The sequence below is a fragment of the Harpegnathos saltator genome, unplaced genomic scaffold (assembly GCF_003227715.2).
Source record: "Harpegnathos saltator strain DR-91 unplaced genomic scaffold, Hsal_v8.6 scaffold381, whole genome shotgun sequence".
Classification (NCBI taxonomy): domain Eukaryota; kingdom Metazoa; phylum Arthropoda; class Insecta; order Hymenoptera; family Formicidae; genus Harpegnathos; species Harpegnathos saltator.
Genome location: NW_020230185.1, coordinates 208184 through 220741, shown reverse-complemented (window position 1 = coordinate 220741; position 12558 = coordinate 208184). Strand labels below are relative to the sequence as shown.

General features: G+C 52.3%; 1 protein-coding gene across 1 annotated transcript in view; it reads left to right on the top strand.

The window, feature by feature from the left end:
* Positions 1 to 12558, top strand: part of LOC105187133 (rho guanine nucleotide exchange factor 17) — a 70984-nt gene that overhangs the window by 42359 nt on the left and 16067 nt on the right. Inside the window, exon 10 of the mRNA XM_025300757.1 lies at positions 7789 to 7866. Within this exon, the coding sequence (XP_025156542.1) occupies positions 7789 to 7866 (78 nt within the window). The remainder of the gene's footprint in view (positions 1 to 7788; positions 7867 to 12558) is intronic.

The window sequence follows — 12558 nt, the reverse complement described above, 5'->3', positions numbered from 1 at the left end:
ACGTCTGTTTATTACGATGTATTCCGACGATCGTCGCTTCGCCGGGCTTATCGATCTCCCTCGCTCGTCGGCCGGTTTAAACGCGCGCGCGCGCGTAAAACCGCCAGCCCGGTCATTGTTCTCGCGGTTCAGCGCGCGGCTTGCATAAATCGTGCGTTCAACTTCTTTAACGGAATCCTCACGTGGACGAGTTTATTCGGGCGTGAATCCAGCCGTTGGCGGAGCGAGCGCGCCTCGGAGCGCTTTCGCCTGGCGCGAGAACGCCGCACGCGCTCTCGCGCTCTCGCGCGGCTATGAATTAGATCTGTTATTTGAAAGAACAAAATGTACGGTTATACGCGCGAACGACTTAAGAGCCTCCGGTCCCGGTCGAACGCCGTCGTAAAATCGGAACGTCTGCCGGCGAGCGCGCGCGCGCGCGCCACTTCGATTAAAATGCGAGCGGCGATCGCGCGCGCGCGCGCGCGAGCCGCTCGCGACGTTAATCCGCCCGTTAAATTAGCCTTTAATTTCGAGCGATGCAAAGTGTGCGCGCCTTCCAGTACGCACTGTTCGCGACGTTCGCTTCTATTTATAATGATTCCGCGCGATATCCTCTCCTCCCCGAATCTGCGAAACTTACAATCCTACTGCTGTTCGGCCGAACCTGCAGCTAACGAACAAGAGTCAGGTTCTGACACGCAAGATGGATCTCAGGGAGGCATCTGATACAAAGACCGGTTATCTTTCCATCTTTTCATCGGAAATACATACATTCGTGACTGGAAGGGAGCCTCTCTCAGGAACTTCGACGGCCCGGAAGTTGCGCGTTTCTCGGCGTCCTTCGCGTCCAAACTCGAGCACGCGATAATTGGAGAAAAATTCGAGAATCCACATAGGCACCGTTTTATCCAGCCAAGTCTCACATTAGGAACCTGTTGCACAGTAACAAGACTCGAAAAGCTTAGCCCGGCGGGATTCGACGCAAGGTCGCGCGACGAGGCCTCGTCTTCTCGTAGGACAAGGTCGCACGAGGGGTAGAATGGCGGCGAGGGCGGAGGCGGAGGCGGAGGCGGCGGCGGCGGCAGCGGCGGCGGCGGCGGCGGCGGCGGCGGTGGCGTCAGGACACGGCGCGGCGGCAGGGCGCGTGTAATCCACGTGAAAAGTACGCGCCGGCGTCCTGACGCCCAGCTTCCGTCCTCTCCGCCGCCGTTATTCTCTTGGGCATCGATCAGCTTCCTGGTGGCTGTGCGACGGACCGCCAGTTTCAGGCGTATCGCCGCGTCTAGCTGTTGCTCGCCGGAAAAGCGCTACGCGCCGGTCAGCTCTCTCTCTCTCTCTCTCTCTCTCTTTCCCCGTAGTCGTCTCCTCGTGTGTGCTCTCCGTAGTGCCGTCGTCTGCGCCGAGACGTCCCGGTCGGCCGTCCGGAAGGTTCCCTAGGATCTCTGCCTCTCTCGATCCGCCGATCTCCACGAGTCGCGAACAATAACGATCTGTGCGCTGCGATGCCGCAATAGTAGGTAGCTGGCGAATTCCTCCTCGACGGATGGACCTCGTCGCCAGGGTCTCGAGGTGTCCTTCGCGCGATCTCGGCCCGGCTCCCTCGTCGCTGCTTCCTGACTCGAGCCGGCCGCGCCGGCGGCGCGAGAACACGCGAGAGTCGCGACGCGAGTAAATAGCGAATGAATAACGGGCGAGTAATGCGAGAGAAAGAGAATAACGCTGCGAGGTGCCGATGACAGGTGCCGGGTCAGGTTGGGTCGGTCAGGTGTTGTGGTCGCGCTCGAGCCGTCTGCCTACTCGCGAGGTTGGACCTGCGGAGGAGACAGCTCACGGATCACGGAAGAGGAGCGTGTGCATTGTGAACGACTGAAATCGCGGCCGACGGACACGTCGCGTGCGTAAATTTCGACGCGACGCGCTCCGATGGGGCGATTTATTTGGCGCGCGCGTTTGCTCGCGCCTCGGCGGAGGCCCGCAGGTGGACGGCACTCGCCTCGAATTCATTGTGCGTCCGCACGTCGCCGGTGTCGGTCGAGTCGATTGATCCCCCCAGGTCCGAGAGAACGCGCTTCCGAAAATTCGCTTCCGTCGAAGGTGACGAGACGGAATCTCTCGAGCCGACTCCTGCGCGATATCGCGCGCTGCCGCGCGGCGCGGCGCGGCGCGGCGGGGCGCGGTGGGCTCGAGAATCGGATTTTTTCGTTTCTTCTTGAAGAAGAGAACGTGTGCGAGTGTGCGTGCGTGTGTGTATGTGTGTTTCGACGGGCTCGCAAACGACGCGGCAATAAAGAGCAACCTCGCAGGAAAGAAAAATAAAGTAAATCGCGTTTGTGTTAGGATCGGACGATTCATTCGTCTGTTGCGAAACGCGGGGGAACGGGAGCGGCGGCTAACGCGCTCGGCTATCGATCCCTCGATCGCTGCTGTGATCGTTTTGCGTTATATCACTCTCCATTTGCTTGTGCGGCGTTATATCATCATCGTGCCATCCGTTTGTTTCGATAGCCGCGTGGCTGAAATAAGCGAAACGCTGGTCGCGCGCTCGGGTATACGCGAGAGCGTGTGCGTGCGTGCGTGCGTGCGTGTGTGTGTGTGTGTGTGTGCGCGCGTGTGTGTGCGCGTGTGCGTGTGCATGTGTATGTTGTGTGTGTACATGAGAGGAGCGGTTTTCAAACAAGGTCTAGGTGCCGTTCCGCTCCGATTCGCGCTTCTTTCCCTTCCCGACGCGAATTGAAGAGTCAGCGGCCGGCCGCAATTACGCGCGCGTCACGACGCCTCCGTCGGGTGTAACAGGTTGTAATTTTATTCGTACTTCGTCGTCGTCGTCGAACGCTGTTGTTTACGCTCGTGATCGCGTGGCACTTGTGGTGGCGACAATGAGGCGCTGTAAATAAGGACTACCTGGAGGAGCCGCGCGAGCCTTTTAACTCGTTTCGACGAGGGAAAGAGAGAGAGAGAGAGAGAGAGAGAGAGAGAGAGAGGACTGTTAACGGTCTGGTGCGTCTCGTTAGTCCGCCATGGTCTCAAGTTTTTCTCCCTTCTTCAGGGCAACCGCGGGAGACGACTCTTTCGCGGAAAATTTCAGACGCGGTCGCTTTCGCTCTCGTCAACTTCGTTTCAGCAACTTTGCGAAGACTTGCGGAAGGTCCGTTGAATCGAACTGCGAGTTGGAGTAAATTCTATTCGGCTGCTCGTTGAGAGACGATGACACTTCGCCTTCGTGTGCATTCTGTATTCTGGAACAGCTTCTGATCGATCCGCACGTTTGTGGTGAAAGTTCAGGTCGAAGTGTCGACTGACTCTTCGCACGCTCCTCCACGAGGACGCGGTTGGGACTAGGGTTGCCAACTGCCGGGTTTTGACCCGGACTGTCAGGTTTTCAGAAATCTTGTCCGGTTCAGTGTCCGATTAATAAGTCAAACCGGACGTCATATGTCTGGTTTGTAAGCTATATCCGATCAGTGGAATAAGAGTTCAGATTTTAGCAACGTTTCTCCGTTTCAAGCGCCTACAAACGATCGAGCGCCACGAAAAGCCATCCAGTGGATGATCTGCCGATCCATCATTTCATATATATTAAAAAAGTGATAGTTTATTATTTTGTTCAATCAAATCTCGTTTATAAAATTGTTTGGAAATTAATATTGTAAATAAATTCGTGTCATATTTTGTATTTAATGTAACGTTATGATTATTATTTCGGTCCGGTTTGGGTTTGTTATTGTTAAGGGTAAGAAATGTCCGGTAATTTTAACTTTTGGATTTGGCAACCCTACTTGGGACTCATCGCGCGAACCTGATGAGAGAGGGGGGAGGATCTCGTCCAAAACGCGCCCGAGTCAGTCAGGACCACCTGGCTTCTCTCTCGGCGCGTTCCAGTATCAGGAAACGTGCGTTTCCTCTTGTCGACCTGCCGGGGAGAGAGCCACCTCTTCCTGACCTTGTCTCGTCGGATCTATTCGGAAGTTCGCAAACGAGCCGCGCGCCGTCGCTCAAGTGCTCCGAGAAAGAAGTCCTCGCGCTCCTCGCTACGCTTGATTAATCCCCCGCGTAATAGCGACTGCGATTTCCGGCGAGGACACGGAGTTACCTCGTTACGTGCAACAGCGACGTCGCCGGCGACGACGCAGTGCTTAGTCGGCGGCTCTCTCGACTCGACGACGGTAAAAGTCCGCGGCTCGGTTTTTTCATCAGATTTGTCGGAGCGGAACAATCCGTCAGCGGACGCGGTTCTGTGCCGCGGGTACAGTTTGTTCGTTTGTTCGTCCGTCGCCCGCACGCACCGAGCAAGACAGAGCGCTCGCGTAATGCGGTATTAACTTACATAATGGGATTACGGTTACGAGATCGAAATGAAGTCAACTGTATCGGAATGCTGTCGCGAATGCGATCGGCCGGATAATTGAGCGCGATAATCGCTGCTTTTCCTCCCTCGCAGGACGCCCGGCTTATCGCCGCGAAATAAATCGCGTTGGCGATCGAACGGGGCAAGAAGCCGAGCGAGCGACGGCGACGGTCGATTACGGCAAATATGGAGAGGGCACTTTTATCCCGCGATAATAGCGCCGCGCCGTATCGCGTAACTGCGGTATCTTTATATCAAAGTTCAACTTTGCGCATTAATTAACAGCTCGCCCGGGTAGCTCGTTAATTCTGCACTCTGAGAGTTTCTACCGGGCGCGCGCGCAAGCGCGCCCCATCTTCGAGTGTTTTTGATAATAGGAGTAGGGTAGTACTCCAGCTTCAAAGCTGGACAAGCTGACACTTTGTCAGTCCCAAAAGATTCGTATCCTCGAGAAAAATTCTCTCTCCATACGGGAGCGGGAGAAATTGCGCGAGCAACGTAGACCGGAAGAATAGAGCGAGCGGGTATATTCCGGCGAAACATTAGCAGCTTCCTCGTTGCGAGCTTCTCTTGACTCGCAAGCGTGCAGCACTCTCATCACCCTTCCTGATCTCATCTCGACGATCGCGGAGCGCGCGCCGGCTTCGCGAGATTACGAAACTCCCGAGACTACTTGGGCAACAAGGATAAACGCCGGCTGCGATATAACTGTGATATAACTCCGGCGGCTAATTAAACGGGAACTTGCGTAATTAAGCGCTCGCGCAATGGATCATCATTACGCTCGCGCGGCGTGACCGAAGGATGGGTGTTGGCCGAGCGCGACCTGATCGATCGATCTCATCGACCTCGCTCGCAATCGACTCCGTAATCGGCCGCGACTCGATGAAACGTGGAAAGACCGAAGGAGCGCGAAAAAGACAGAGCGCCGCGGATGAGCTTGCAAGCAGCACACACACACACACATACGCCGCGGGGGCCTTTAGTCACGGCGCTAAATATAACGGCCGGCCGAGCGACCGGTTCGTGAGCGAACGGTCGACGCGTTCGATGCGCGACGCTCCGGAGGCGCGAGAAGCGCCTCCTCCTCCGCAACGTGCAAACCGTGCCGTGAGCTTTTAAAGAGGCGCTGCCCGAGAGCCGAGCGCCGAGTAGGCGTCGAGAGACACGTCGAGAGAGACGACACGTCGCGCTCTTTTTTCCTTCCCCGCCGACGACACGTGCGCCGGTTCCGCGATACGACGCACGTGCGGACGGCCAGTCGTCCGTTCCTTCTCCATTTGTCCCGGGCCGTAGCTTACGTAACAACTCCCGGACGCCGATTTCCGCGGCGCGACCCCTTCGACGCCCCCGTTTTCTTCCCGCAGCTCTCCCTCGAGCGTTGATTTTGCCTCCGAGTATCGACGCCTCGGTTGTCGGCGCGGAAATTCAGCCGGAAAGAATCCGGCTCGCGATACTCGTGAGAAGTGCGGGAAACGCTAGTTGCGCTCGAGCGAGCTTTCAACTCGAGCTTGTCAAGCGAGCTCTCAAAGCGGATAGCTCAGGCCGATGTATAGGTTTTTAGCAAAGGCGCGTCTCTTTAAAGATTTTCCCCATTGCTTTCTCTCTCGGCAGAGCGTTTCTTCGGAGCGCGCTGACAATTTCACGGAATTTACTTATCTCGGAAACCTCATGTTGCGAGCGAAGAAATGCGCGGCTGAATTTCCGCGATACCTGCGCCCGTCCTCCCCTCCTCCCCCCCCCGCTCTCTCTCTCTCTCTCTCTCTCTCTCTCTCTCTCTCTCTCTCGCGATGATCGATACTTGCGTTCTCTCCGTCGTTTTACAAGCGCGTGGTACCTCGAAGCCCGTGGCGACCCGTGAGTTCCGTCCGCGCAAAAATTCCGGCGGACAGATCGCATTATATAACTGTCATTTTTCCCGAAGCAGCTCGTGTGGAAAGCGAGAAGCGCCTGTAGCGCGACCGACCTGAAGCTCGCGCGGCGAGAGAGCCCAAGAATAAAACCGCCCGCCCGCGAAGAGGGCAGACTTTCGCGGCGCGGAAACCCGGCGCGCGCGCGGTTCGTTTCGCCGTTTCCGCCGCGCGAGATCGGAAGCGCGGCGTTTCTCGCCGCAGCGAGACCGCGTCGCGGACGCGGTCGTGTTTGGTTTCTCGGCGCGTCTGCTTTCGCGCGGGATCACGCGTTGAGAGACGGTAAACTCGACGCAAGAGGCGCGCGCGCGCGCGCGCGCGCATTCTCGTCCGCGGGATCGCTGGGACTGTGCTTTGCGAGTGGCCGCTGTCCACGCAGTTGAAAGCTCGCAAGCAAAGGTGGCCTACGAGGATGACAATGAACGCTGATCGCAAACTCATCAACCAGCCGTCGGTGGACAGCGAGAATAACGAACGCGTCACTTCCGAACGCGTGGGTAGTTTCTCGTTTTTAATGTTTATACAGAGTAGGCAGGGCTAATTCTGCATGCGAAAAACATCCCGCGCGCTCTGAGTAAACGCTGAGTAAGCCCCGCTGACGTACTATATCGTACCAAAGTATTTCTAGGATAATCATTGCTGTCGAATTCACGTCCGATAGGTCAGCTTTTCTCTCATTCTTCCTCTCTCTCTCTCTCTCTCTCTCTCTCTCTGTCTGTCTTTCGCTTTTTGTTTCTCGATTTGATACTCTTGTCTCGACGCTAATGAAAACGTATAATACATTTTTCACGAGAATACGTGCTTTTGTTCGCCCACTCTTCATCGCATGATATTTGTGTTTCACTGCTGAAGATATGAAGAACACTCGCAGAAAACATTCAGACGAGCCGAGAGAGAGAGAGAGAGAGAGAGAGAGAGAGGGGGGAGAGGGGCGAGAGAGAGAGAGAGAGAGAGAGAGTGGAAGAGGAGGATGAAGGGAAGAAGAAAAAGAAGAAGAAGAAGAAGAAGAAGAAGAAGATGCAGCTGAGGGAGAGAGGAAGAGACCTACCTACGGATGATCGTTGGGATAACACGAGAGATGCAATGGCGGAAGTTCCCGGAAAGATCCCGAGTCGATACGTAACGCGGTCCATTAGTCGGCATATTAGTCGGGGATTAAAGGCACTACGCCTTTAATCGGCCTCTCCGACGCCGACGTCGGCGTGCATCTCGACGGCGCGACGCATTGTGCCCATTATCCTTCCGCGATTGCATCCGCGATGCGCACCTGGGGGCAACACCTTACGGCTCGTCGTCCGCGTTGCGTAACGACCATAATCAACGCTGGTCGCGTTGTACGCACGTGAAGCATCGCACGTGTACGCCTTTCGTGAGCGTGCACGTGCGGTCTTCATCACGAGACGACGATGCGATAATCGACTGACAACTGGCTTTCGTCTCCTCTCTCTCTCTCTCTCTCTCTCTCTCTCTACTCCTCTCGTCGGATGTATCTTTCTCCCGAACGTCGCTCGTAACAAGTTCTCACCATTGTCTTTTGTTCGTGTTTTGCAGGACACGAGGACCCACGTGGTTGTGGAGCTGTACGACACGGAACGCTCTTACGTGGAGGCGCTACAAATACTAGTCAATGTGAGTACGAGAACCGAATTTCTTGCGGGAGCTTGCCTCGCATCTTTCTTCTTTTGATTTTATTTTACGTATCGCGAAATGTGCGTCGTCTCCGCGCGTGCTTATTCCCTCGCGTGAGATTTTAATTTCGATCTCGGGCGTATACGGTTTCCTTCTTCTCGAGCGCGAATTTCAAAACCTGAGTCTGAGCAGGCTCGATTTGAAGATGATCGGCGATGATCGAGAGGGAGAGACAGCAAATCGCGTAAACGTTATTTGATCTTGCCTCCGAAAACGATAGTTTGAAGTGACTGCAAGGAAGTGGCATCGATCGCAGACCTCTCGCGTTGCGCTACACCGTCGTAATGGCGTTGCGCTGATGCATGTCGGAACTGCGATTCGTCCTTGCATCTTGTAAACAAACACCCTCGTCCGTTTATTCGCTCCGATCGAACAACAGTTCCGCTCGAGCGAGCTACTCCGCAAACTGTTGCTCGTTATACTCGAGCACGCCGTCTCCGCGCGTTTCGTTGTTTTCATAAAATCTCCACCCCCGATTTCTCTCTCTCTCTCTCCCTCTCTCTCTCTCTCTCTCTCTCTCTCGTGCGCGCGCGTGGCCACTTCTCGTTCAATACCGAAAATACACGCGAATACTGATCAGTGCTCGTTTAAAGTCGTGAAAAAATTCGCCTGCCTTCGCCCTCGCACAATCGCACCAACGAGTCAATAGCAACAATAGTACAAATGCCAAAAATCTGTGTAAATTTGAACGACGAAAAATCACGAAGGGTTCACAAACGCGTGTGATTAACATCCCGCCCGATTCGATCGACGTGAATATTTGACGAGAATTTATCTCCGTCGCGATAAAAATCATTCCCTCACGTATTATTCCGCGTCGCAACGTTACTGCTATTCGAGACTGAAGCGATTCCGACATAAAACCATTTCCAACAAATGGAAAAATTGATCGTTCTTGTGTCTCAGACTCTTATATGAGACTGACGAGATTGCCGAACCCTGACGCCGTTGTCACGCATATGTACATCTTCGGCGCGCGACCAACCAAAGAGCTTAACGCGCGATACCTTTAAATGAAAAAAATCGCACTTCGCAAACGGGCGAGAATTTGCGAATTCTTAGGAACGCGTCTGGTGGAGAGCGCGTGTCAAGGTCGTGTGTGAGATACGCAACGCGCGGCGCCCGACCGCCCCCGAAGGTCGCATTGTGCAATTTGATTTCCGCGCGGCGCCCTTGCGAAGGCGCGCGCGCGCACGCGCTCGCTCGCGACCTTTGCCGAATATTTTGTTAAACGGCACAATGCGCCGTTCTCATATTTGCCGAAGGATATTTCGCGCGACTGAATTAATCGGCGATGCGCGAGGCGACTTTGCAAATACGCGTGTCAAGACGTCGTCACGTCGCTCTATCGCGCGGAACGATAATAACATTATTCGTCTAAATCCGATTTCCGTCACGGGCATCTCGCACGCGGAATTGTCCTCTCCTCGCTCCGCCGCCGTCCGCCTCTCTTGCCTCGTGCCCCTTTTAACCTCAACGTTGTTAAAATTGAAAGCTAAAAATGAAAAAATTCCGCGAAGATCCCCGTGGGGATCTACCTCCGTCTCGTTCTCTCCTTTTCTGACAACTCTTCAAAATTATATATTGCGTAATTCGCAATTTGCATCGAGAGACGCGAGAAAGAAGGTAGGTGGGAAGTAGAATGAAATAAAGTAGAATCTCGCGACACGGAACCTCGAGTTTCGTCTTTGCTTTGATTCGTACAATTTTTTTTACTCGCGATCGTGCATGCAACTGGAATTTATTTGCATTTGACGACGTTTGTATTTTTTATTTGTATTACTTATATTTATGTATAGCAAATAATTTTAGACACAATTTTTATTTCATATGTTTTATTTATTATTTATTTTATCGCATCTGATCAAAGGCAAATTGAACGATCTGATCGAACGCTTATTGTGAGAAATCAATTGGAATTCTTCCGCGGTTGAAAACGCGCGACGGGCGTTTTCAATCGCGCGGGCGTTTTTCCACGCACCCGCCGCCGCGGTGTTTTCCGAACGTTTCTCGCTAATCGACGAAATAACCGAAGAAAATGGAGGGAAATTCCCGGACACACCTCGCTATCACTCGTGGCCGGAAGTGTCGGCCGAGTACTCGAACACGTGCGCGGCGGGAGGGGAAGCGGGTCACATTAACGCGCAACGTGCCCGCGTAATATTGCGTAGAGTGCAGTCGGCGCTTTGATAAGAGCATTGGCTTGCGTAAGTGGTCGGCGACGAGGCCGAACTTTGTTTAAAATAATGACGAGCGAGCCACGCGCACCTCGCGCTAATTGCATTCGCCGCCTGTCGCGCAGCGCAAAGTAACCGTAGAATCAAACAATTACGGTAATGCGCGTGATAACGCGGGTTGGACAATTGACGCCACCTCATCGCTCGAGCACTCCTCTTGTTTACACTATCGTTATCGATAGACGCGATCAAGTAATCGTGCCGCGGACTCGCGAGAGTTTCAGCGAGCTTCAGCGGCATTTTTCGCCGAGACGAATGCGTCGCGTGATGAAAGGAAAAACCCTCGCTGCAGCTTCAGAGAAACAGGCATGTTGACAAGCGCAGTTTTTTACACGAGTCCGAATCTCATTATCTTGCATTCTACGGACGGTAGATAGATCCGGGAGGGAGTCGTACCAGCAGGCTCGATCTATGACAAATACACCGAAGGGGAAAAGTATTTGACGTTTTTAACTATATAATCGCACAGTGAAAGAATTACAGTCAGAAGAGTGATTTTTATAACAAATATCACTGTAGCGTTGGCAATAATAACTACATATATATATATATATATATATATCGCGAATTTTACTTTTTCTAGAACAACAAGAAACTATGATCGAAAAATAAATGTTCGAAAATAACTATAATTTTCATAGCATTGACTCTACTTTTTCCTGTCAAGCGTGCCTTCAGTTTCTCGCTCGAAGCTCCAAGCTGCGCCGTAACTTCTGGCGAAGGACGCTTCTCCCGCTATCAGAAGCAATAACGTTTCCAGCTGAAGGATTACGACGTTCGGGAGGCGATTTCGCCGGGAACGAAGTCGCACAGCTCCGCGCGACTCCGGGCTGAAAAACTTTCGGCTGTCGCGTCTGTCGTGGGTCGGACCTGAGGGGAAGTTTCAGTCGCGTTTCGGGTCGCGGGGTTCAGGGCATCCGGGACACCCCATCGTTTACGCATCCGAAATAGGACGCGACGGTAGCTTCGGGGCCCGGCGCGTCGCACGAGGCGAGGCGATTTTTAACCGACGCAACACCCGCGGAATCTCAGCGTCGCCGTAATGGCGCGCCCGGCCGCGCTTGATTGTCATATTTTCTAAACAACGTCGCCGGCGCACAACGGCAGCCCTTGTCGGCACGCTTGCCGATTATTTCACTCGGCGGCCTTGGGCTCGGCGACGGCCCCCCCCCCCTCCTTCTCGCCTGCGCATTTTTCACGTTCCGTCGACGTGACCGTAGAAAAATAATAGGGGAGGAAGTCTCGCGCGAATAAACGGCGATGTATTCCTCGTCGCGCTCGATTAGCGAGTGTCCGATGTTAATTGAACTTAATTCATCTGTCGATACCGGCCATTGAAATTCTAGCGTTCAAGCTCGCTCGGGATCTCCTTCGCGTCCTCGAAGGGCGACGGAGAAATCGAGCGGAGTGGCCGCCACGAGCTTTCTCTCTCTCTCTCTCTCTCTCTCCCTCTCTCTTAAATCTTCCGGCAGCGCCTGATCATTTCCAGCTTCTCCTTTCTCATCACGACCGCGAATGGCGGATGAAAAGTATACTTCTTGCAGATCGCAGTTAACAAATTCGTCCTCATCGGACGATAAATGCGTTAAGGGGGGAATTATATATGTAGAACGCCGTTTTCAAGGCTATTTTTACAAATTTTTTCAACAGAAACGGTAAGGTCAATGGACTTGAAATTTTCGCAGCGTATTCATTAATGTTCAAAGTATAAAATAAATTTTATTGAATCGCAAGAATCGCTCCAATTTGTTATTATAGATAAAAATCCGAGACAGTCATCCGTTTGCGAACTCTACGTTCGCTGTCGACATAATTCCGAGTCTCTCACTATTCTGAAATCAAAAATTGGGAAAAATTTTTTAAATATACGGTTGCCATTGTACCAAAATGAAGGCAATGAAGTCAAGTTTGAAAAAATAATGACTGTACAAAAAAAAGTATCGAAAATGAAACCTTTTTCAACTTGTAATCATGTTTAAAAAAATGAATAAAATAAAATATAACTGTGTTCGAAGTAGAGGTAAAAACTACATGTCTACTGTATATTGAAAATGAAATTTTTCTCAACTTGTAATTGTTTAAAAAAAATGAATAAAATAAAGTGTGACTGTGTTCGAGGTAGGGCCACGAAAACTTCATGTCTACTGTATATTGTGTAAAAATTTCAAGTTATTCGGTTCAGTAGTTTTTGCGCAATCGTGTCGATAGTTTAAGAAAATGGTGTTTCCAGATAAACGCGTTTAAAGTTTTATGTGTATACCTTCCATACAGACAGTGACAAATTTATTTTATACTTTGAACATTAATGAATACACTGTGAAAATTTCACGTCTATTGATCCTACTGTTTCTGTTAAAAAAATGCGTAAAAATAATCTTGAAACCGTCCTGCTCTG